This window comes from Ambystoma mexicanum, chromosome 10, assembly GCF_040938575.1.
Source record: "Ambystoma mexicanum isolate Mex_15411 chromosome 10, UKY_AmexF1_1, whole genome shotgun sequence".
In the NCBI taxonomy this organism is placed as follows: domain Eukaryota; kingdom Metazoa; phylum Chordata; class Amphibia; order Caudata; family Ambystomatidae; genus Ambystoma; species Ambystoma mexicanum.
Window position 1 is genome coordinate 609,720,127 of NC_090932.1, and position 27,276 is coordinate 609,747,402.

The window sequence follows — 27,276 nt, forward strand, 5'->3', positions numbered from 1 at the left end:
GGAAGCAATTCAAAATTATTTACTGGGGGCATACCCAGAAGACCAGTGGAAACCTGCACCTGAGTGGCTATTTTCTCCGTTTGGTGCACAATAATGGCCTTGCGAATGTCGGCAATCTTTTTCTGAAAAAAAAGCTGATCTCGTTACAATGCATCTGAGCATCAAGTTGCACAGCGTGGGACCCAGTCGAATATACTAACAGCTCCTTTGCTACTCGAAATAGCTCTCTGGAAGCACGGGGAGCTTCAGTGATCTGAGCGGCATAATATGAAGATTTAGCAGAGCGAGTCATCTGATGATAACAAGATAGAGCTTGCTTATAGGAAGAATGAGTTCTGCATCATAACTCAGGTGCCATTTCCTTTCTAAGCGTCTACACGCTTGTCTCTGGGCTTTCAACTATGGGCTATACCATGGCTTAGATGGTTTACTTTGACCACAATGGGGTCACAGCGGGTCTACTCTATTGGCCACGTTTTCCAAGGCAATGAAGACAGATAAGAAAGGGTCACTACCCTTCTCCCTGAGGGACCGATGTTCCTTGCATAGAGCTTAGTCATGTCTGCCAGGTCGACTTTGTGCCATTTCCTAAGAAGATAGTTTGGGACGACAAGGGGAAACCAAGACCAAAAAAGGGACCAGAAAATGGTCAGACCAGGTTACTGGCACTGGCATACCACTGGAGAACCTACTTGTCTCAGCAAAGATGAGGTTAAGTAGGTTCCCACTCTTACGTGTAGGGCAAGAATTGCATACATCCAGTGAAAGATCTGATAAACTAGTCACCAGATTACTGGCATAGAGATTGTTGGGGTCATTAGGGTGAAAGTTAAAATCCCTAGTACCACAAAGTTAGAGTATGAGAAACTCAAATTAGCTACTAACTGTACAAAATTAATGGTGAAATTGGCGAGTCTAGCAGAAGGTGGGTGATATACCAGATGGACAGCCATAGTAGCGTTAACCAATATTCTCAAAAGTAACAGTTCACAAAGGAGTGTGTGGGCCATATAAATGAGGCAACGCTGAAAGGTGTTCCGGTAAATATTTGCCAGCCCCCCACCTCTATAGGGGATGGGGGGATCAATGCGGACTGCAGTGTAGGATGCAGGCATTCATTGGCATAAATCAGGATTCGAACTTGTAGAAAATCAGGTTTCCGTAACACACATAAAATCTGGCATGAAGTCCTGAAGAACTGTATACATGTCATCCCTATGTGTGTCCCACCCACCAGGACTCACATCCCCGGTGGACATAAGCCCAAATCCACTCCCAATCAGGGCACCAGATACACGGTTCTCGTAGAACAAGGTATATTTAGGAGCTAAATTAAGTAAAGTCTCCCGTGAGAAGCTAATACAGTTCTTATTGATTATTTTACTTACTTCTCATTGCTCGGCTAGAAAATTGGCAAAGGAAGTGGCCCTAGGCCCGGCCAACTCCCAGACGCACCCAAACGTGTTTGCCTTTGGCACGCCCGCATGCGTCCCCACTCCGTGTACGCCCTAGGGCAGCCTCTAAAAAGTGTCAGGAGGCAGAGCGCAGCATTTAAGGAACAAAGAAAGCAGACTACCTAGATCCCAGGAATCGATCTGTAGTCAGCGTTCTTAAAGCAGAAAGACGTGCTAACACGAACAAAAATCTATTTAAAATACAGGCTAAAAGCAGAACAGTTAAACAGCAATTAGAGTATGTAAAATGAATTTTACAAATTCACAACAATTATAAAAAAAAAGGTCGTATTAGCACAACTGAGGCTTTTTCAGAAAGTGATGATGAACAGTGCAGTGCAGATGTGGAGTGGTAGGGTCAGGGTGTTCAAGGCTCTGGGTGCCTACTGGGTGCCTGACAGGTGAATGCTTGTTTTTGTGTGAAGGTTAGTTTGAAGAGCGGAATGTGTAGGAGGTTTTGATAAGTTTCAATTTGTTGTGAAGGTAGGATGGGGTTTTTAGGTGATTGGCATTGTATGCAATGCAGAGTCCATTGAAGGCAGTTCTCTGGGGTATGGCGAACCAGTGGAGTTGGGTGAGAGCTGGAGTGATGTGCTATTGTTTCAATAGGTGCAGGATGAGTCTTGATGTGCGATGTATAACTTGCACTGGTGTGGAAGTGCTGTTGGGTAGTCCAGTGCATCATTACAATAATACAGCTTGGAAACAACTGGTTCTTGGACTGCGAGGAAGAAGCCATCAGGGGAAGACAGTATGTGTCTTATCTTGAGGAAGATGTCTCGTTGTAGGTTGCAAGTTTTGGTGATGGCAGTTATGTGGTGTGTGAAGGATAGCTGGGTATCAACGGTGAAGCGTAGGGATTTGACAGGCATGCAGAGGGACTTGTGTGAGTTGTCTCTCATGTGTTCTTTGATTCCAGGTGGTGAGGTTGGGTTTGCACCTAGGAACAGATGAGGTGGCATTCAGTTTTGGATGGATTGAGTTTGAGGTAGTGCGTGGCCATCCAGCTGGTAATGATGGCGTGACAGCTTTTGAGGGTGTGAAGTTGTAAGGGGGATGAGGTTTTGAAGTAGATGTGTGTGTCAGTGAATTTTTGAAAATGAATCTTGTGGTTGCTAAGGGTCTGTGTGAGGGGTTCAGCATAGGAGTTGAAGAGAAGAGCAGATGGAGATATGGAGAAGCCTTCTGGAACCCACTACTTCACTGGGGGGTGGTCGGATTCATAGGGCAGATGGAGTATCTTGTCAGTGAAGAATAAGGTGAACTATGTGAGAGGAGTGCCTTAGAGTTTCATTCTGCGGGATAGGATGTTTAGAAAGATGCTGCGGCTGCTGGTGTAGAGGACTCAAGAGAGGTCCAGCAATACACGAAGATCTGTGTATCCATTATCAGTGATGTTGTAGAGGTCATCCAGGATGTGAACTGTTGTGATGTCAATTCTGCAGATGGGTGGAAAGACTGACTGAGGAGGTCATTTGTGGTGATGTGTTGTTGGAGTTGGTGTGTGACGAATCATTCTGGGGAGGTATGGCAGGATAGCGATTTGACAGTAGTTTTCAGGGAGTGTGGATTGGAGGGATAGTTTCTTTAGGAGGGGGAGATGTGTCCTGTTTTGAGTTTTTAGGCGATTGTACCATGTTAGAGACAGAAGTTCATGATGTTAACCCGGTGTGGAGCCAGGGTAGTGATTTAGTTTGAAATTGTCTCCGGTTCAGCTCCCCTACTAATGTACTATGGGACTGAACTTTGCTGAAAAGCTTTCATTTTAACTTTATAAGCGATCATTGCCAGTGTCATGCATATTATTAAGGCTTTATCAGCCCAAGACCAACAGCCCTGAAAGATACATAACATACCTGCTTCCTCATTATTGGGCATCACCAGTATGATGTAGTCAATATTCTAGTGATTGGCACATTGCTGCATGGTCACCAACTACAATCAATATTGTGGTGGTTCAAAAATAAAAAAGCACAACTGTTGTACCTGTAACGTGAGAGTAGAATATGCCATTTCTGCTAAAAAAGCTTTGCACTATCTAACAGCCAACGCTGGAAATTCACCTCCAGTTTAGCGTCACTATACGTGTGTAAAGTAGCTTACATCGTGCGTGTCAGCTCCACGTGAGAAAATTCTCATGACTATTCTACCCTTACATTACTGGCAGAAGCGGCGTCAAAGAAAACATGAAGAATTGCACTGGATTTTCAATTAAAAATCATTAAAAGAGGACACCTCTCATCAGACTGTCGATTTCATAGTGCCAACTTTCACATGTTAAGGTGTACCTTCAATTATTAAAGGAATAACTATGTATTACCTCTTTGTAAAGCTTCATAAAAACCTACTGCAGATATCTAATTGTTAACATTAAAAAATAGAAAAGGGCTCATTCAAACCTCCTGTATTCTGCTATTAACTTAATCAGATCCTCGGTGGAAATCTTGCTGCTCTCTTGTCTGAATAAAGGGGAGAAGCGCGAATCCCTGTCGATATTTCCATGGTTGTCCTTAAATACAGACCTGTGGAAGAAGTAAAAGCAATATCACGTTATTAATAATGCATATGTTTTCAACATGTGTTATTTATAGGTTTCGTTTAGCAGTTAATTGAGCTACACATTCTGAAAGTTCCTGCACAGATGTATGACATTTCTGACCTGCCTGGCTAATACGCCCATTATATAAATGTATTGTAGAAATACTTTGTAAGTAGAACATTGATGTACTTTGGTTATGTTTTGGTAGACAGCAGTTATAATGTGCAATATCTACCATTTACACAGTCCCTTGCCTCTGATGCTTTCTGAAGGAGTGACAACGTAGTGTGTGATAGTTTCGAGTTAATCTATGGGAGTGTTCAATCTGCAATGACCTTCAGGAGCTGTTTGTGGCATCAATATCTACATCAGACCAATGTTTCACATGAGAGATTCCCACAGGGGTGTTGGGGCCTGTGACCCGCTCCAAACCCCAAATGAGTGGGTGAGTTATGATGGAACTGCTAGTACATCTGGTTGTGGGAGATATCTGGGTAAAAGAGAGTAGTTCTTGCAGCTCATGACATATATACCTATGGGTGAGTGGATGTGACAAGATGACTATTACTCTGCAGGAGGATGGGTAGTGCGTAAAAGTCCTACTTACAACCACACTACAACTAAACCAGCAGTGACCTCAATTGGGAAGGTGAAACATGCACAAGCCAACACGCATAACGCTTTTGCCTTTTTTAAGGTAGCCTTGGCAGAGAGCAATACAATAGTGCTGTGGTACCAAAATAAAAAAAATCCCAAACAAGGTTTTATAAAGATAGGATATTTTGATTAAACTAAGAATACAAACACACTAATCAAAACACAATAACTCATGAAAAGGGAACATTCAAAATGTGCAGACATTATAATGAAAGTTCACTGAAGATGTATAGACGGGGTCTTCCTAGTCACTTAGTCCCATTATGGAAAGGCCAGGGTGACAGAACCACTTGAAATACCTTTAATGCTGGTTCTAGGGTGCTCAACAGCATTGAACCAGGCTGCCAGGTTTTGTATTGGGTCTAGTCGACATTGAGACATTTTGTCTCAAGGGAGCCCAATGGACCACGGTTGTCAAGGCAGTCTAGTCAGCTTGTGACGGTTTAGCATTACAGTGAGGCCTTGTAGCAGTGATCAGCTTGAATCATGGGCATGAAAAGGGTCATGTTAGCTTCTTGAATCGGTCCAGACAGTGTGAAGAGGTCCAACAAACTACACAATGTGGCTCTTCAGTAGCAATCAACCCGAAAATAGCTGTGGTACATGGCTTCACAGTGAATCAAAAGCGGCACGTGTCAAATGCACCTATGGATGTTTGCAGAGGCTTGAAATGCATTCAAGAATGGATGAAATGGGTCCAGAGCTGTTTCTTGACTTCTGGGTGCTGGGGGACCTCATCCATAGCCTTCAGGGGCAATGTATGATCTTTGTTCTGTGCTTACCAACCAGGAAGATTTTTAGAGAGCACGTGTCACCTTCAGTGAGAAGATATATGGGTACAAGTGGTATCATCTTTCAGTAGGCCTTTTCCAGCCAGCAGGTCGTTCCAAAAGTACCTCTAGGCCGAGGAAAATGCTTGCCCTTTTCACAGAGGTCTTTGTTTTAACCTCTATGGAAGAGGACTTTGGAGCAGACTGTACCCCCAACAAAGTTCCAGGCATAATCCTCCTTCTTCAGTAGTCTAACTAAGATTTAATAGGGGGGTCTCACACCCCCTTAAATAGGAAATCTTCTTAGTGGGTTGGTTCACTTTTAACCATCTGTAAAAGGTCCATCCTGACTACTGTTTCCAAATTGTATGTCTTGTGATGTCATACTCAGAAGACATGTTGGAGCTATGGGGGCCTTCTGTGACTGGTGCTTCTCACATGACTCTATAACAACAGTCTTCTCCTGTCTGTGTACATCAAAGAATCTCTGTTAATGGCCACCCTGCTGTGATTTATGTTTGCCTAGCATAACCTGTTCTCTGAAGCACTGGCCCTCTCTCTATCCCCTGCGGCAGTTCCTATCTTCCTGGAAGGTGGCAAACCTTTTCCATGGAAGACAGATTTTTGCTAGACAGATTTTTGCTGGGTCAGAGCCAAAATGGTCTGTTTTAGGGGATGTTCCAGAGAGTGAAAACACTGAAGGCCATGAATGGAAGGTTAATAGAAATCATGCTCACAAAATGACACCAAAAGGTTTTGTCCAGCATAATTGTGGATTTCCAGAAACAACCATGTCATAACCAGACATGGCTTATATTTTACATCCACTACCAGGTCCTGGGAGCACACCATTATATGATTTAATTTAGGATGGGGGTTGCCATGGTTAACGACAGATCCAGATTGCTGGAGATTTGGACTCCATTAGTCTGATGGGAGTAGTGCACGTTATTTTGTACTGCCATGTTGCCAAACAGAAAAACAACTGCTCAGAGGTGTCAGTAAAGAGGTTCAGCAGAGTTATAGGTTTGTACTATGCGTTTCCACGTGGGGCCTTATGAAAGTGGGGTTTGATTAGCAGACCTCACTTACAAAGATAGATTCACGCTCATCATTTCGTGATTGAAACTAAAAAAAAGCTTAGGCTATTCCACTCTCATAGAAAGCATCCTTTCACAGTTAAGATTAGACATGTTGGTAGAGTTGGGTTGTGGGATGAATACGGCTTTAGAGATGGATGTTGGTTTGACATAACAGAAAGGATTGTAGTTGAGCATGGTGTTTTTGACTCTGAAGTTTTGATGGATGAGGTAGTGTAGTGGGATAGAATCATAATTATTGATACTGAAGATGCAGGTTAGGTGTTATTCCATATCCGCGGATGCAAAACGTATGGTTGGCTGATTGTGGGCAGTTGTCTGGAGTTTACCCCATGGTAGTGTTCAGATTAGATTGGAGTTGGCAGTATTAGGTGGCTTTGGAGCTGAGCATCTCTTATGTAGGTTGCAGAAGCATGGTGTGGTGAATGTCTGTCATGTTTGAGATGGGTAGGAGAAGTGTTTAGTGTAACAGATTTTATGGCACGGCACACTCCAGCCAGGGACTTCTTCCACTGACCATGTGACGCACAATAAAAATGCCTTTTTACTTTTTATTATTTGAACCCTGGATTCTTTTTTTGAAGAGGCACGCAACTCATCACACACCCACCTTAACAAATACCCTGTGTCGCAGTGGACCATGAACCAGGCCGGTGTGTAACAAAGAAATATTTATTTACTTTAAACATTCAAATGAAAATCAGAGCAAAATTAAATTTTAGGGCAGCAATCAGTGTGGTGATAATGTAATGCAAATGTTATAATACAATTAATTCAACTTTCTAACATCATCTACATAAACCTAAACTAGAAATGGAAACAAAATCCAGTTTTTAAATTCGACCCACCACTCCAGAATGGTAGGTCAAAGAAGAAAATGAAAACCTTAAAAATGAGCAAAATAGCATACTCGGATTCCACTTGTTACTTATAGATCAGTTTACACTTGCAGTAGGATAGATAGGACAGAAATTCATGTGGCTACAATAAAGAGACAAGGAAGCTTACAGGCTACTGAACAGGGCACTAAAGCAACAAGAACACAGGTGACAAAATTGATTTTGGGAGGAAAACAATGCAACAAAAATCACACGCAGCAGAATTGCAATTTCCTATTTCACTCAAGCTTTAAATTGGGAAACAGCTAAGAAAATGGGCTTGGCAGGCAAAATCGGAAATCGATTTTTGGAATGGGAAACAAAGATACAGAAATACAGGATACTAAGGAAAGTGATGACTCTTATGGGATGATATTTTTTTTTAATGAAAAAGGTACATCGTATTTTTAAAGAAAAGCAAATACATGGGTAAAGTCGGTTTGTTAGCGTAATGATTAGTTCCACTGAGACTATATTTTAAAGACTATAATTGTTAAAGAAAGGCACTTGTCATGAAGAGGTTCAGTACGAATTACAACCAAATCTCTGTGAATCTCTTCATAGGGGAATTAATTTGAGTTATTCCAAATGATAATAGGGATTTACACGGGTAACTGAAAGAAAAAAAAATATGCTAACAGATATGGACTTACACAGATTCTTCTAGGGAAAAAGATGATCAAAGGATGCTGGCAATTTGGGAAATGACTACGGTTTTTATAGGATTTTAATAGGGTTTGAACAGGATGCAAGGTAAAATAGCACAATATGTAGTTTTTGGATACTGGGTGATGGGATATTTGCAAGGCAAGCTTGGGTTTGGTAATTTGGACAACCAGCAGGGTCTCTAGACAACGTGGCCTCAAATCTGGTTACTTGGTCAGCTGGACTCTCCGGGCGAGGGAACACCTGGGAAAAGTCTGGTCACTGTGGAAAGTGGGATGAGTCAGCTGGGCAAAAAGGAATGGTCACTGGATTCTAAGAAAGGGATCAGCAGCCTTTCCTCCTTTCTCCCTGAATTATTGGGATGAATATGGTTCTTGATAGGTGGTTCTGCCTGAATCTGGGTCAGCTAACTCTGGACCTGGTTTTGGAGTCTTGGAATCTTGCAGGGTGAATTTTGAATGTGGAATCTCCCTTTGCCTCCCTGTCTACCCTTTAAATAGCCAGAGTGACATCATAGAAATGTACAATCTGGGCGTAAATACTTTGGACCTACCCTTTGCATGGTATAGGCCAGGTCATGGGTGTCCCCTCCTTCCTGCAGGCGCATTGGTTCCAGGGAAGTGACATCAGTTTATGTGTGTGTGTTTTTATGTCTCCCTTAGTCTCATAAGCCTATTTTTCACCAAAATGAGTTATGAAACATATTTACAATAGTCACCATCATAAAAATCAGATTACATATTTTACAAAGAATATGCTGGGTCGAACGCCAATTCTGTGCGATGTTGCCTCGTCCTTGGGTACACTTTCGCCATCTTCTGGAGAAACATCATCTAAAATTCTGCAAATGGCTACACATATGCATAACAGTATTTGGCATATTTTCCCTCAAGTTTGATATGTGTGTCATTTATGCTTACCCCATAAAGGCATTTTCCCTGCCATTTCATTTCACCACGTGCCAGAGAGGTGCACATATTCGTGTTTTGCTTGTCAAAAAATTACATTAACACTGTCATAATATCACATCACTGCTAATTCAAATTGCAAAGAAAAATATCTTAAAGTATACATTTTCTGCATTGTCAGTGAGGTAGATTTGCCCAAGAAGTGGGCAGCGCTGCCACCCCCACAATCCAAATTGTCTTGCCTGGGTCATCTTGCACAAGGGTTTCCATGACTCCCTGTTTGAAGTCCTCCAATGGATCCTGGGGATGAATGGAGAGGAAATCACACTTACGGGGCAATACACAGGGCTTCCCTCCATTCTTTGTCCTTGGGAGCAGTTCTGCCTGGCAGTCTGGGATAACCTGTAATTATCACACGGGCAGGTCCATGGGAACAGGGCACATGCCCTCGCAGCCTTAGTCACTGGTAGGTGCGAAACTGGTTTAACAGGAATGACTGAGCCTCAGCCAGGCTGTTGAAGTTCTTTTTTGGAGGAAAAACATAATATGCCTGTCTGTGCAGCCCCTCTCCCCAAATGTACAATTATATTTCTGTGCAAGCTACAATATTATTTCCCATTTAGCTTTCCAAATGTAATTTTCCTCTTTGCAAAAACAGATGTACACATGTTCATTTTTTTCTCATGTTCATTTCACAACATGCATTTTTTCCTCACACAGCTTCCTTTGCATTTACTTTCTGAAAGGCTTTTTATGGATCTGGTCAGTTTCTGGACACGGATATATGCTTGAAAATGGTTTCTTAGTAATTGACATGAAGCACGAGAGAGCATCTTTCCTTTGAAGTACTTTGCATGTGTTGGTTTATTTCAAAAAGGTAAATCCAAGCTGTGCGGATTTACAGCAGAATTCTTTTGCTTTTCATGGACTTTACTGATGAAACAATGCCGTTCTGGGAGGGATGGCCTTATTTGATAGTGTTCAAAATGAAATACACAGCCAGGGCTGTGTTTAAAAAGAACAAAAATGTGTGATGTTTGAAATGAAAGTAGACACCAGTGCGATGCCGTTTTAAATGCAAGTCATTTTCCTGTGCAGTCTTGAAAGTTTACACGACATAAGGGCAATGCACAGCCATTCTGAATTTGATCTGTTTTCTCTGGATTCACATGAATGAGAACAAAATGCAGCTATTCTTGGGGTGGCTGTGTTCAACTCTCGCCCCATATGTGCTCAGCAGACCAAAGCACAGCCATTTTTGGGTGACTGCTCATATGCAGTTTTTGTTGTAGAGGGGTTCTGCCTTAGGCCTTAAATGTACCCCACATTAGTGCAGAGGGGCAGGGTTAGATGTGAGGGATCAAACATCATGGTTCCTGAAAAATGTGAATGTGAGAGGATGTCGAAGGGTGTTCCTCAATCAAAACACTGTGGTTTGTATATTCTCAATGATATGTGGCCTGAGGGAATAGAGGTAGTTGTGGGTCTATAGTGACATTTTCGAATGTCACATTTTCAAATGCCTTTTTCAAGAATGAAAAATGCCGGAAAAAAATGCTGAATGTTTTTTTTTTTTATGGGGGTTCCCTCCCAACCCTCCGTTTTTTTATTGACCCTTTTTTTACTAACTAAACCAAAAACATATATATATAAAATAAATAAAAAATATTCTGAATTTTTTTCAACATTTTTTTTTCAACTTTTTTTTTTCGACATAAAGGCTTTCGAAAATGTGCATTCGAAATTGTAACTGGCTACCGTAGTTGTGGGAGTATACATGAACTTGATCATTACACTGTGGTTTGTGTGGTGACAGGAGTAGGAGTACTGTTAAAGGAGGTGGGAGAAAAGGGGGTTATTGACATTAGTAAAATGGGCTTGAACATTGTGTTGAGGATGGTGAGGGCGTGAGCGGGAATTGGTTTTAAGGTGGTAGGTGGTGTGACAAAGGTAGCTTGCTGCCACCTGGGCTCAGGATTTGGAGGCAAGAGCGGCCTGGGCCACCACATGCGATATTGGGCCTTGGAGCAGTGAGGGGGTTCCTCAGGCCCACCACACTCAGCCCTGTGGGAGGGGCTTTTCACATTGCGCTGACCTTCTAAGATAAACCATTACGTCTAAAGCATAGGTAACTCTGTTGCGTACCCACTCCTTTAAGTCTCTGCATTCAGTAGGTATTGTACCCTCCTCTTGCCTGAATGGTGTTCTTGCATGATCTTCAGCACTACTGACAAGGTGACACTAGGGCCATCAGAGAAGAAGGGTTCACCAAGTCTAGTCCATAGAGATGGAATTGCACTGGAAGCATTTGAAACAGTAATAAAGCACTGCACTCTATATTCAAATAGAATTCATGTACATGTACACACACACACACACACACTAACACACACACACACACACCCCTTTATTTATGTGATTTGCTTGGGTGGCTGAGTAGCACCTGTTTTGAGCATGGAGTGGAGAGCTCTGCATTTTCATCCTCACCCACCGCATTACCATCGTTTAGTTTCAAGATGGGGGCTGGACTTGATTAAGGCTTGTACAGCCTCTCTATGCAAAGCGTGTGGAGGCATGCAAGTGACAGGAAAGCTGTGAACAAATCACTGCTTAGCCGACACACTTCCTAGCCTGAGAAAGTAAAAGAAGAGTCCAGAAGGGACAAGCAAAGGCAGGAGGTCGAACACAGTGAGGAGGAGGAGGTGGTAAGCGCTCATTAGGAGTACGGTGGCACCGTAAAACATCAACATAACGGATGGCTGTACAAGTTAGGCAGTGAAGGGGAGGCAAATCTGCCACTTAACTGCTGAAAATTGGCAAAATCGTCAGAATTACCACCAGTGGTAATTCCACCTAAATACCCATGGAGTCCTATGGACTCTAATAAATGGGGAATAACAGCACCCACCACCACTTGTATTCTGGCAGTAAATTGGCGAGACCAAGTGGCAGTAATGGTAATTCCATTTGGCAGTTTTCTGGAGGATTTACCACCACAATACCGCCAAATTTGTAATGAGGCCCATTATGAGTGAGGAGGCAAGAGGGAGACTTTGTGGAGGAAGACACATAGAAGAGGTTGGCAGGTGACATTAAGGGAGAAGAGGAGGAGGAAAGTAATCAAGAGGAGGTTGAGGGTGGCATCAAGGTAAAGGGGTGGAGTGAAATCAAGAAGAGTTTGGAGGTATAGCAAGGGAGAAGGGGAGGACTGTAATCAGGAAGAGATTGGAGGGGACATCATGGGAGTGGAGGGCAAGTGTCATCAAGAGGAAGTTGGAGGTGACATTAAGGGAGAAGCTCAGAGGAGTTAGATGTAGGAGGTTTTTGTAGTGGAGATTGTGTGGGGTGAGGAAAAGGGGATGGGGACTTCAGGAAGTAGCTAGAAGGAGAAGGTAAAAGCGTGAGTTGAGGAGGAGGAAATTTGGACTGGCAGAGAGTAGGTTAGACAAGAGCTCCATAGGGTGGTGAACAGGGAGCAGACACACCAGAGAACTAAGTTGTGCCATTGGAGGAGGGATGGCAGTAGGGGCTCATGGGTAGGCATCAAAGTGGTGAAAGTAGGATAAAGTGAAAGAGCAGGATTTAAAGCAAAGTTATCTTTGGGCACATAACCATTGAAACCTTTAAGGGAGTCAGTGAAGAACGGGTAGTTGGGGACTAGAACCAGGGCCCTATGAAAATAACCAGAACCAGTCTGTTGAGAAGCTTAGTTAGCAAACCTCTTCACAAAATATCTGGGGCTTAAATCAGCAACAAACAAACCTGTCCTTTGCTGTTTTCAGGCCTAACATGCAAGCACACAGAGTGCTCTGAGATGTAGGCAGGTCACAGAGGACTCCAGGACGAGAAGCAGAAGACCTGAATCTGTAGACAAAGGGCCATGAAAGAAATACTCTGACACTCAAACCCCAAAATTCTAAGTGACTGAAAAGTGAAGACTGGGAAAGTATCCCTTGATTGAGGACTTTGAAGTTCAGAGATTGTTTTTTCAAATCTGCAAGGAGAAACCAACCTGATTTTGGGTTTGTGGACCCCAGTACTAATTATTTAATAGAAGTACCCCTGGAATTTGGGACTTTGTGGCAAAACATTTATTTCTGTTTCCCCAATGTTGTAACTTCTCTTAATAAACCGTTATTTAACCTATCATGTTTATCTGGCATTGATCCTGCTTATAATAATTACAGTGGGCTAGAGGTGGATGTGCTGTAGGTTGGTCTAGGGCGATAAGCAAGCAGGTTGGATGGGCTTCATGTTGGGATCATGCCAGAACTGTGCACGTGGGAAGTTGTGTGAGGTCAGTGAAATGAGTAGGTATGCAAAGGAATATATTATGAACCCGGTGTTTAATATGGTGTAAAAAGGGAATTGGGCGCTGTTATATGAACAGGCATGATGCAATTCGGTGAGGTGTGATGTGATGTGATGTGTCCATTTATGTGATGTGTCTTCAATGTTTGGTTATGTCAGGAGATGTGACAGAGTGTGATGTAATGTGATAGGTTGGCATATGACAAGAGTGACGTAATGTGTTGGGACATGATATGACTGGGAATAACTTGACAAGGCTTAGTGTAATATAATAGAGCATGGTATAATGTAAAGGGGCACAGTGTAATGGTGAATAATATTATGTGGCGGAGTGTGATGTGATTTTATGGTGAATAATGTACTGTGATGGTGCAACTTGATGTGATGGGGAATGCTGTGGAGCGATATGGCATTCTATGAAACAATGGGGCATGGTATGATATGATGTGGTATAGTATGATGTGATGGATGGTGACTCGTTGAGGTAATATATAATGGGACAGGTTGTGGTATGATAGAGTGCTGTGTTGTAATGTATTGTGATACAAAGTGGTGTGATGTAACAGGGCATTATACCATCTGGTTTGATGTGATATGGTGGGCGAGGTGTGATGTGATGTTGAGTGATATGATGGGGTGTGGTGGAATGTGATGTGGTATGATCTGATGAGCAGGTAGAGCTGTGATTGAGGATATAGTGCAAGATGTTATGGGGTATGATCGATAAGATGTGCTATATGGAGTTGATTGTATAGGCATGCATGATGAGATGAGGCATTTTATGATAGGGTTGTTCAGTTACAGGCTATCTTAACGACCCCCCTTAGTATCCCTTTCAGTACCCCAAGACCCCAGAACCAAACAAAGTTCAGGACAAAACCCATTAGTCTGGAGGGATCCCGAAGATCTCTCCAACCACAAACTACTTGTAAGAAAAGTAACCTTTTCTCTCTTACAAAATCTGAATGGCAGAGGAGCATGTGGAGGTACAATTGAACCCTCATCAACCTTGCTAAGGGGATCAAAGAAGCAAGTACTTGAGACCCTGGGTTTCATGGGACTCAGGCTGATGCATTGTTGTTCTGAACCTTAAAGTAAAGGGAAAGGAAATGTACACATACTCTGCATGGGAATATAAACCAACAGAACGTGCTTCTCCATGCATATTAGTGATGCGTGAGTTACAATATTGCAATTCCCCTGCAATTAAAACTTTGTAAGGAGAAGAAACAGATTTGCTTGCTTGCCAGAGTTTTTCTTGGCCTCTAAAAAATGGGCAAATTGCTCAAAGGGTACCAGTTATGTTTGCACTTATGCACAAACAGGCCCTCTACAAACACGTTTAATCATTTGCACTATGAAGTGCAAAATAAAGCTGAAACTGCAGGTGAAATCACCTGCATGTCTTTGTTTTGCACTTCGTAGTACAACATGAGTAAATGCAACCTGCAATGTATGCCTGTCAAAATGTGCTCATAATGGAATCTGCCTGCTTTTAGCTAGTGTAGAAAGCCAGCAGATTTCATAGGAATCCGAAGCATGTGTGCCAGCCTGCACACATCATGCGTGCATAAATGCTAGGCAAATTCTCTTTGATCATCTCTCAGGAACCAAGTAAACTCACAATCCAGGATGGCATTTACCTGGGGTTTCTCTTCCCGAAAGGTGAATGGATGCCAATGATAATTCCACTTTCCCTGGGTCACCATGAGTCTACTGCAGTTGATATTTGTACAAGAGCTAGAAACAATACTCCCTCTATCAAAGAGGAGTGTTACAAAGAAGAGGAAGGATATTTGATGAAGTCCCCTAGACTTAGGCATGGGAAGGATTGGAAGTGTGGGAAACATGTGGTGGTAATTACATTGCCATGACTTACCCTTGTGTCCTCTATTAGGTTCTCTTGAGACATTATAATTTTAGATTATAAGATACAATAAACATGGCTATGGTTTTTCATTTTCAGATGATTACATGTCTCAATTATTGGGGTTTGTGGCAGCCTTGACTGAAACAGGTCTCTCTATGTCAGTTACAAGCGTAACTGAATGGGATTAAATGGTCCAACCGAAAAGATTAATAAGAACTGAACTACCTGGCACGATTATGATGGAATATCTCAGGCATAATACTGTCCCACAAGGGCGAATAGATCAAAATGAGCCTCAGCTCTTGGATAACATGAAATTTCGTACCAGTTGGAGTCATGTGGTCAATAAATGTGGATGTGATTGACTTGTGCTAATAACAGAAAGAGCTTGTGAAGTCACAAAAGAGATGATGGCCATATTAAAGCAAAATGAATAAGATAAAAAAGAAGATGGTACCACTAGGGAGCTTTAAAACACAATTTGATGAGATAATTAAGGAGATTGATGACTTTAAGGAATTCACCATCCAGGATCGCATAAAAAGATTGAAGAAAGATTTCCAGAAATTCAAACATGCGAGAGTCATCCCCTACCACAAGGAGACCTATACAATAAACACTCAGGCCAGGAGTAACATTGAGAATGTAAGGTACAACCAACAAGTACATTTTAAAGGCACTTCATATAGCTCAGGCCATGAAGAGAACGGAGATTCTCCGACAGAGTAGAATGCAGGCCCTTCAGGTCTCAGACCTAATTACAGTACAGAACATTCAAGAAGAGGTAACCTTTGAGGTCCTAGGTCAGTACAACCATCTTTTTTGAGGCAGAGCCCCGCCGCAGGCGGGGCCAGCAGTGATAAGCACAACAGATGAGAATAACTAGGAGTGGAACATATCCATAGTGAACTTCTCTGACTATTTATTCCTTGACCAAAAATCATATTGCAAACAGGATTGGGATATGTGGTTACCAACTCACATTTATATTATTTGGATTTACCTTGCATTGTATTCTGCTAATTGATTATACCAAAAGGGAGTTCTGTCCGGGATCCCTGGTGTTAGTAAAGACTGCATTTTGTCTATAGTCATTCTTATATGCACATTAAGTCTCCCATTACGTAGGAAAGGTGTTTCATTTGCAGGAGCTATTTTACATTGGTTCTTCATTGCCCCATTCTCCCAGTTCACTTCTTGCCCTCTCCATGCGTCCTTATTGTTAAGGTTTGAAAGTAGCTATTCCATCCAAAATGTGGACTCAAACTCAGGATATTTATCAGGGTACTCCTTTTTCATTTAGTAATAATTTTGTGGAACACTCACTAATAAGACCCTAGTAGGTTGAGGCCCTCACACTGAGAGGACCCTAAAGGTAATGTGTACCCCTTAATTGCATTTGTGTTACAGTGAAGCAGAGAAACATCAATAAGGGAGTAAGTTGAGGAGGGCAGAGCCATAGGGAATGCGAATGATCATAAGTAATGCTACCATTTACTGCCATTTTGAGATCAATGAATATGTCATCAAACCATTACTACAACATACAATGTAGTACATAAAAGCTAACAATACAAACAATTCCCATTCAATGGGGTCCATTAGAGCACAGTATGCATTGGTTCCTTGACTTCACAAGAAACTGGGGTTTGTTAATACACAGTTGTATCATAGGTCTGCATAACAGTATGTTCAACTTCATGCAAGGTCTTTAGAATCTCTCACAATTATTAAGGATAGGTTTCAACCCTTATTTTCTAACTGTGCTATAGTTTATGATGAACAAGAACTAAAAAAAGCCTCAGTGTTTCCTTTGGCATATCCTTACAGAGTTATCTTAAGTTATCCGTAGTGGTTAGACTGTTAATAAGTGTTTGAAATATTCACCAACTGAAACTTTTGTAGTTCTTGGGGCAATGACCAGTGTTGTCATGATGTAATGACATAGAAGTATCATCAGAGTTTTTAAAGCCACGCAATTATGCAAAACGAATAAACACAACTGACGAGGTCAATTAAGCCAATACTTGACAGCCAAGTGTGAATCATAGGGCTAGAATAGGGGCCTTTGACTGAACATGAACCTAATACTACACAGCAGCGTAAATAATGTTTAAAGAGAAGCAGAGAATTCTAGAGTGTTTGATAAAGTGTACAATTTGTTTTAACAGATGGAAGTCTATTAAAAAGACACTTCTACTGAACCGAAGAATGAGTGATTTAACTACACTCTGATGGTAAGCCATTTCGTATGAAGAGCAAAACTTCATTAAGTAGGCTATTAGTATTGACAGTGCTACTAACAGCTGTTTTGGTGTGTTGTTATCCTTAGAAGTCGAGTAGACAGTCAAGCTGTGGAACCTTCTAAAACGCGAAAGAGAGTTTCCATCTTTTTCTTCTGCTATGTCACGTCGCCCATGAAGAAGTTTTCAGTAATATTGTAATGATGATGTCAGAACTAAACATGTTGGGCATATGAACTCTGTACTATCAACAGTGTTTTGAATTGTTGCATTTTTGCAGTATTAGAACCTAATGGTTTTTCCATTAGGATTCAAAGAATCAGCATAATTGTAATGTTGGCGATTTATTCTTGAGACGAGGTAATCGTCATGCTATACCTGACCGCAGAACTTAAACTGTTTTTATAAATTTGAAACTAATTGTCTGGTTTTCTTAACAAAAATGGGCTTTAGAATTGTTTAAGAATTAGATATGTATGTTAGATCAAGAACTGATGTCCTAATGAACTTATCACACATTTATCATTTTTAAATTTACTTTTTAAGCTACTGTTTAATGATTTTTTAGCTTTATATTGTCTTTTTGACCTAATACATTTGAAGTACTTTTTCTAATATTAAGTGTTGTGTTGCATGTTTATGAGTCTTTGTAAAATGTTTGGGTGCAAGGTCTTGAACTGTCATCGACGTTAAGGATTTACACCACACTGGCGTCTGAGATTCTCTTATTTAAGAAACATACGTAAGCATTAATATGGGGATGAATCTCAGAGCCGTTTAACTAACCCCATCATCTTCTACTGTGTTTTGTGATATCCTTACGGAGGCATGGATGGCATTTCCTCGACACACCCTACCATGATCCATATACTCTTGCCACAGTCAACTGATCTAATTGCTGTTCAGGTAAGCATTTACTACTCTGCATGTAAGACAGAAGATGCGATTATACCATCCATTATGGATGATATGCAACTAAATCCTCTTGTTTAAGACCCTCAAAACTTTAGTCAATTTTGTTCAGTCGAGTAACATTATAAAGACAATGGTATTGCCTCCAGTAGCATACACATTATATGGAGTACATATTATGTAAACTGAACACACGGAGCAGTGACGAAGCAGTGGGGAAGAACATGAAAAAGGGAATAGCTGAAATTGCTGACGTGCAATTGGGTTGGAAATCAATTATTGTCCTTGATCAACCCAACATTTAGATGATACTGTTCATAGAATGATTAAGAAATGTTTCTATAGTGTGTTTCTTGCAGTAAATTGATGACAGAAACAACACAGCATAAATCACTGGCCTCATGTGAATACATACCTCACGGACCAAGCAAATGGCATGCGGTATTTCCCCAATTTGCAGCAGAATTGCTTGTTCAATTTTAATAGTTTTTGTGCCGACTAGATAAGAGGAAAAGAAAACATTGTTATTAACTATGGAACAAGGATTTTGAGTCCAACAAAAGAAAACACACACAGCAATATCTGCTACGACACATACAACATACAGCTATAGCTAATGTAATTGTTTCAATGGAAAAAGAATAATTGCGGGGGAACAGGATATTATGAGAAAGGTGCAATTGCGAAAAGTGTTGTATATGTGTGGCCCTGCCTAAAAGATAGCATATGGAATGATTGCATGGCAGGAGGCATTGACAATTACAAATAAACGCTGTCCGATATGCTTGCATGTCAAACAGTGTTTATTTTCCATTGTGAACACTGCTTACCATGCATATGGTAAGCAGTGTTCACAAATGAAAATTAAACGCTCTCCAATATGCGAGCAAAGAGATTATTTGTATTTGTGACTGTTGCTTGCCTTGCTCGTATGGCAAGCAGTGCTCACAATTCAAAGTAAATACTGTCTGATATACCAGCATGCCAGGCAGCATTTACTCACTTTGCACTGCGGAGTACGAATGTGAAGGGCAAAAAGTGGCATACAAAATTGCAGTGCAGATGACCCAAATGTGGGGGCGGGGACCACTTATGTGTAAATGTAACAGGTTCCTCCTGTCACATTACAGGGAACTCCTACATAATCCTGAGGCTCTCTTAGGACAAAGCAGCTACTCGCTCCGTAAACTAGGTAAAATGAAATAGTGCTTTAAGGTGAAATCTGTCTCACAAACTTATTTTGAAAACGTTTTGAAAATTAAAATTTCTATGAGACTGAGACACCTAGTCAGTTTGCTTAATTTCACATTCTAGTAGATTATTTTATTTTTTTGGGCAGTTGCAACTTCTTGAACATGCTTTTCTGTCTATATTGCAGATAAAATATTACTATCCTGATATATGCTCGCGTCAGAGGTAGAAAAAAGTCCCAATAAGTGCTGCAGTGTAGACATAGATGTATGAATACACAGTTCACCTTTGGTTGATGAGAATGCCTGGCTGAGGTATACGTGTAATAGAAATCTATAAGGGAAAGCCTGTGCAACAGTCAGAAAGTGTGGTGTAACCTGGCCAAACAAAGGTAGTTAGATCCTGCTGGAATATTGTTGCTAATAGGAATTTGAGAAGTCCGTTTGCCAAATTATCAAAAGTGGCAGAGGAGTGTTTGAGCCACAAAACACTGTGCTAAGTGGCAGCTTATGTGGGATACATTTTGTGCCGAGACGTACACTTTCAAATACAAATAAATATGTTCAATACATTTTTAATTTGTAAATAATAAAGTAGCTGCAAAGTATAGGATTGGAACTCATTCAAAATAGTTAAATCGTGCATCATGTGTGTTCAATAAATGAGGTTAGACCTATATTTGTCTAAATTCATATACTGGGGTTCAGAACCGCTATGCTCCTCCTTAAGGAGTGGCATTTAACAACCCTTTTTGAGATGCCAAAACGGGAATGTTGCACCTGACCTTTCTATAGGAAAATGCATGATGTGTCTGTTAAGTAATCACTGATGAATTGCTTATCACTACATTTCACCAAATACAATTGTACCTAATAAGATGTCACTGAATTATTTCACCGAAAATGGTAGGTAAAGTGGTATATGTATAGTGCATAATAGGTAGGGTGTGGGGTAAGTATATAAGTTAGGGTAGGGAGGGGTGAGGGGGGATGCCGGGGGTCTCCCCCCGCATTATATAAAACAAAAAAGTTGAAAATGCAAAAAAGTTAATTTCGTTTTTCGGTGAAATAGATTCGGTCAAATCTCCATTAGCTAAAATATTTTAAAAGAAATCACATACATACATAAATAGAGACTACATGCAGAAGGGCCATCTACCTCTGCCCCACAGTACCTTGCTGGAGTCCGGGTTCTTGATGTATGGCTCAGCACTAGCAGCAATGTTTCCCATTAGGACCTTTTCGATCCTTGCCACAAGAACAATCTCTGTGTGAGGGTTACTTATTGAAAATATGGCCTGGAAAAAAAGGGAAATATTTAATTCACAAAGAAATAACAAGGTTGATTAAACATAAACTTGGGATTATTTTCTGCATTTGCAATTACTTCACAGTCATGTTTTTCAAATGCTTTCCCATGTTGTCTTGCTTGGAATGCCATTCATGTTCTGGTATAAAAACAGGTGTTTTACGACCCTTTGAAGCATTTGCAAATTGTACTGAAAAAGCTTAAGGTAAGACATACTAATACTGTGTCTGAATCTACAAAAGGCAAATCCAGAACTGTTGATGAGACAAAAGATATGAGGGCCTCATTCTGAGTCTGCTAGCCCCGAGTGAAACAAGGCATTAACAAAAAAACATGGGTCTTTAAAATATAACCAAATTATTAGGTAGCATTTGTTTGTATCACCGCCCCCCCCACACACACACCATTATAACAAACACTTAAGTACACTGTGCCCTCCGCCTGTGTGATTTTAGAAATGCATAGTCACAATGGCAACTACAAGAAAATCCATAGACTTACCTCACATCAGGGATAGGGGGCAACACAAGCAAAGACCCATTATTGAGGGAGAGGGAGATTTTGAAATCCATCCAAAGAGCCAGGCTAGGATTAGCCAAATGAGCAAAGATAAGGAGGGGAGTATCCGTGACTTTATAAAGACAGAGAATATAATTATGATTATTCTCTTATAACACACTTAGTACCAATGAGTGGTTTCTATGCGCAGAAACAGGAATCAAACCAGTGTTGCGCTGTGTTGTCTTGCTTACAAGACAAACGCGTTGCCCCTGAGCTATCCTTCCTCCCCTCACATAGATCCAAACGTTAAATTCGAGTTTGGGAAACAACTCGAAAGTATATTTAGTTGCTGAACTTTCTTGGGAGCTTGATAAGGAACTTCAGATTTGCACGGAGATTGCTGAGTCAAACCACTAAAAAAGAGAGTGTGAAGGAACTATTGAGTCTGCTGTAGTTTCATACTTAATCTACACATTGAAAGAACTAGTAAACACATTCAGACTGCTGGAGTCCCCATCTACCCTAAACCATGGGAAGGCTGAGAGAGCCAGCTGAGTTTCACACTTACTCATGATCCCAACATGGCCAGGGAAGCCGCTGAGGCTGCTGGAGTCTCACACATACATAGCCTATACCCAGAGAAGATGGCATTGTAAGTCTATGACACGGGAAAACCATATTCTTTATTAATCTCACAAGCTGAGAATATATTTTCATTTTACGGTTCTCATATATTTTTACTGGCAAATACTGTACCTGTTTCGGGTACTCCAGCCATTTTTCTGGAAATCCCTTCACATGTGGTTCTTCCACCTGTTTTGGAATGTGAAGGCCGGAAGGTAAAGTTCCATTTTCTTGTAATGCTGAAGATCCAGAACTCATCTGCCTCACCAGGTCGTGATTCATATCAACATGGAAATCTGCAGATACTTTCCGGCTCTCCTTAACGTCGAAGAGAGCCACACTAACAAAGAACGGCTCAATCTAGGTGTGAACAAATTTAGAAAGACACATTTTAAAAAATATCGAACATTTCTGTTATTCAGAATTTCTCAACTTTTGCAATGCTGTGGCTATTTTGCTACCTGCCTCAGTCTGCTATCCTAATGGCGTGCCATTTGTATTTTTTTCTATTCAAAATTACAATTTCATGGCTTTTCTGGTACACATGTTTAAGGCATGCTTGTTTAGTTTTGTGTTTTTGCACAATTTCCATTCTTCTACATTAAAGTCTTTTAACCAATGCACGTTAGGAGGTCAATAATGTGATACATGATAGTTGTTCTTGGCCAGTTTATTCCATGACAAACTCGAGAATTAGTTATTTTTGTCGAGATACAAAATGCAACATAAAAACGCAACTGGATTAACCATTTAGTGAATCGGGATGACTAACAGTCAATTCAAACCTTTCAGAAGGCTATATCGTAAGGTCAAATGCACCATTTTGGAAGAAAATTAACAGGACACAGCGTTGACACTTGAACAAGTGGCTTTCACTGTACAGCAACATTAGTTGTCAGTTGACAATTATCGTTGAAGGTTGCAAGCTCACCTGTTGAAGAATATGATTTTAATGACAAATAGAACTTTTAATTGTTTGAAAAAGGTCTGACCAAGTGCATCCTCATTTTGAAACATATCACAATTCAAAAGGGTTTTACATTCTTTGACAACAGGAAAACCCAAACTTGACTGATAATGCCCATGTTACATATGTGATATCAGCATATAGGCAATTGCCCTTTGCCCTGATAAGAGACCCTTTGGGCCTGTTTACAGAAAAAAGTGCTAAATTTGCACAAATGTGTGTGTGGGCGCTAAGATTGTGTGGCGCAAATGCAACGCGCGAGTAGGCGATTTACAGAAATAATTGCAAGCAGGAACCTACAGTGTAAAGAAAACAGTTTTGTACCAGACAAGCCCAGGACACGACCCCAGTGCAAACTAAGGACCTACTGAAATAGACTGTTTTGCACACAATGTGAACCGTGTCAATAGATGCTGCAAAAATAATCCAATACTGCAGGATGATTGCTCGCAAGTAAACACCATCACTTGCACTTATTCCAACCATTCACAGTCCCAGTAGTGTTACAAATCCACTCCCGCCAAATGCAAATTGCACTTATGGCACTATTTATACTCCCTGTATAGCCACCAATTAGCAACCCCTAAATGCAAATTGCACCTATGCCCACTGTTCCACTCCCTGTACAGCCACCAATCTGCACCCCCCAAATGCAAATTGCACCTATGACCACTGTTCCTGTACAGCCATCAATCTGCACCAACAGAATGCAAATTGCACCTATGCCCACTATTCCTGCTCCCTGTACAGGCACCAATGTACAACCCACACATCTCCTACAAAGTACAAGCACTCACAAGGATCAACCCAAAGCCTCTTGACTCCGCACCCAGGCATCCCCTTCAAATTGAAACATAGGACATATGGCTGACACATACATTTGCCTCTGGCCTGTTACCTTGGGCACCCACTCTGTGGGAGCATAATGGTGGATGGAAAGTGTCCACCTAAAGTAGCGCCTGCATGGTGCAGCTGTTGGACGAACCCCTGCGCCTGTACATGTACACCAGGAAGACAGCAAGCCAACCCTTTGCCCTGATAGGAGACAATTTGGGCCTGCTTTACAGAAAAAAGCGCTAAATTCATGCGAAAGTGTGTGTGTGCGTGCTAAGATTGTGTGGCGCAAATGCAACGCGCAAGTAGGCGATTTACAGAAATAATTGCAAGCAGGGGAATACAGTGCAAAGAAAACAGGTTTGTACCAGACAAGCCCACAACACACCCCCAGTGCAAACTAAGGACCTACTGAAACAGACCGTTTCGCACGTAATGTGAACAGTGTCAATAGATGTAGCAAACATAATCCAATACTGCAGGATGATTACTCGCAAGTAAACACCATCACTTGCACTTATTCCAACCTTTCACAGTCCCAGTAGTGTTACAAATCTGCGCCCAACAAATGCAAATTGCCCTTATGCCCACTATTTCTACTCCCTGTACAGCCTCCAATCTGCAACCCCCAAATGCAAATTGCACCCATGCCCACTATTCCTACTCCCTGTACAGCCATCAATCTGCACCACCCAAATGCAAATTGCACCTATGCCCACTGTTCCTGCTCCCTGTACAGGTACCAATGTCCACCTCACACACATAACACTGCGCCCACACATCTACCACAAAGTACAAGCACCCACAAGGAGCACCCCAAAACCTCTTCACTCTGCACCCTCGCATCCCCCTGAAATTGAAACATAGGACATATGGATGCCACATAACATTTGCATCTGGCCTGTCATCTTTGGCCCCCACTCTGTGGAGGCATAATGGTGGAAAGTGTCCACCTAAGGTAGCGCCTGCATGGCGCAGCTGTTGGACGAACCCCCTGCACATGTACATGTGCACCGTGAAGACAGCAAGCCAACCACCTCTGAGGTGGCCTGGGTGCCCACAGTGCAGGTGTCACCCAATGGCCCTGAACCCAGAGCGAGGTTAAAGTGAGGCCGGAAACTGTGGGCCATGTGGGACCTGGGTTCTGGCAGGGGTCCCAGCGGAAGAGCTGGCAGGGCTCTGTGAGGCAGACCGGGACACACTGGGTTGTTAGCCATGAGCACCGGGCATCCACCAAATGGTACCAAAGGGCCAGAGTGGAATGTGAATCCCAACAAAGCCCAGCAGTTGGATGCACAGGTGTGGTGAAGGCAGTCATGGTGGGACATGGGTCCTGGACAGGACTCCACAAGGCAACCAGTGATGTCCCGGGTCTGCACTCCACAAGAACCCAGCCGTGTGGGCACCATCCTACGATGCAGTTAGGCAGTGCACCCCTAAACCCAGCTCTGGTCCTCAGGTGCCACAGCCCTCACTGGAGGGAAAATACCATGTTGCTGAGCCCAGAGCTCTGGTCCTTGGGCAGCAGACTAGAGTGACCCTGCCAATAAACCTCCAGGCCACCCAGTATAATTTGGAGCTAGGCCACCACCACCAGACCACCTGCTGTGCATGCATTGTTGTGCTGGAGTGGCCTTCATGCTGCCCCCAGCCAATCTTGGGCAGCTGCGGCCTGTAGCCGCCAGTTCTCCCACTGCCCTGGCACTTCTCACACTGTCCAACCCTGTGTCCCCTGCACCAGGGGAGGTGAACCGCTTTCAGTGGCATTTAAATGGTATGTGCTTATTATCAGGGAGACAGTCAATTACAATGTACGTGTTTGGGGTTCATGCATCAATAACAGGTAATGGATGTGGCTCAATATTGGATAGTGTGCCATGCTCTTTGTTTGACATTGTTTAATGGGTCATGTCCATGTTACTTTATTGGTTGATCTGTGTAGCCCAGTGACCCTGTTATCTGTACCCGTATGCTTGGTAAGTGACTTGGGGAATGCAATATGTAATACTAAGGACTCAACTGGAGGATATGTGTGTTTTTGAGAGTGAGGCACACACCACATGTCCAACCTGGACTGCCATTCTCAGGTTGTTGTTTATGGCCCTACTGTACTTGCCATGTTTCATCATTGAAGGCCATCAGGGATGTGGGTATGGTGTGACACTGGGTGTTATTCATGTGACGCATGTGTGGACAAACTGATTGCGTTTCTGCTGGCCCCTCACCCTTTGGCCTGCTAATGGTATAGGTACTGCCTGTGGCTGCAGCCACAACCCCCCATGCACCTCTATTGGAATGCCGCAACATGTGGCTATATGATGCAAGATGCAACATGCCAATATGATTTTACATGACACAGCTGGTGCATACAACAGTACTCCACCTGAATGGTCCAGGCAGCTGAATCATGATTTCAACACTCCAAATGTGTGCTCAACTATGCCTCTGGTGAAAATGTGGGCTGCATTGTAGCAGGCCTCCACTGGTGTGGTAAGATTTCGGATAGGAGTCATCAAGAATGGTGATAGTGGGGAAGCACTGTCGTCTGTAAATGTTGATCATCAAATATTGGTATGCTATTTATGTGATTCTATAGTGGTTTGTATTGGATTTGACCCCCCCAATCAGTGTGTCTTGGCTGATACTCACCAATGAGCCACTTGTTGCTGAACGTTCCTGATGTCAGTGCCTGGTGGATGAGGGAATGGCATAACATGTAGCTATCGTGGGTGCATCCATGGTAGTTTGTGTTCACATGCGTGATGTGTCCCTTAGCATCACATATGGCATGCACATTCAGCGAATGCCCATTTTTTCAGTTCCGATATATATGTTCTGTGGCTCATGGGGGCTGTAGTGCAACATGTGTGCAATCAATTGCCCCAAGTACCCGTGGGAACTGGGCAACTGCATAGAATTCTTGAGCCACTCTTGCCTTGCCTGCAATTTGCATGGCATGGCTATGTGGCCGTGCATACATGCTATAATGCAGCTTAGGACCTGTTTGAGGAAGCGTGATTGTGTAAAGTAGGCTGTGAAATACCCCCAACAATGGCTGTGGTCTGTTTGAATGTGCTGGTCCCCAGGAAGTGAAGGGCAGTTAAGGCTTTCAACAAGGGTGGTATTGGCTGTGAGCACATGGTTGGGGCCACAGGTCATTCTCCCACTTCCCGACCAATTCAAGGATGACATGGGAGGGAAGTGGTATGTGCAATTTACTTCCTCATCAGGCATGCCCAATATCGTTGTGCGTGTATGGTAGATTCTGGCCTTCCTCCTCGTTCTACTCCTCCTTCCATGAAGCAGTACGTATGCGAGCAATGCAGGAACGGACATGGTTGCAACATTTCTCTACGATTGCATGGCAATGTTCTAACTTAGCAATGCATGGCATGTTTTTAACTTAGGATTGCATGGCACAGGCATACCTTGTCTGTGGGGTGCATTTAAAGGCCCCAAACAGAAGTCCCTTTCACATGAATGGCAGGCATTTTAAACACTGAAACAAATAAGCCTGGCCTTTGTTTTTGTGTTTCAAGCTAA

The 27,276-nt window shown here is 42.2% G+C and overlaps 1 protein-coding gene across 5 annotated transcripts in view; it reads right to left on the bottom strand.

Annotated features, from left to right (window-relative positions):
• DOCK10 (dedicator of cytokinesis 10) overlaps nt 1-27,276 on the bottom strand; it is a 2,208,289-nt gene that overhangs the window by 1,176,141 nt on the left and 1,004,872 nt on the right. For all 5 annotated transcript variants that reach the window (XM_069618176.1, XM_069618179.1, XM_069618177.1 and 2 more), the window contains exons 12-15: nt 22,065-22,292; nt 20,674-20,796; nt 18,724-18,806; nt 3,854-3,976 (exon numbers count right to left, since the gene is read on the bottom strand). In XM_069618176.1, the coding sequence (XP_069474277.1) occupies nt 3,854-3,976; nt 18,724-18,806; nt 20,674-20,796; nt 22,065-22,292 (557 nt within the window). The remainder of the gene's footprint in view (nt 1-3,853; nt 3,977-18,723; nt 18,807-20,673; nt 20,797-22,064; nt 22,293-27,276) is intronic.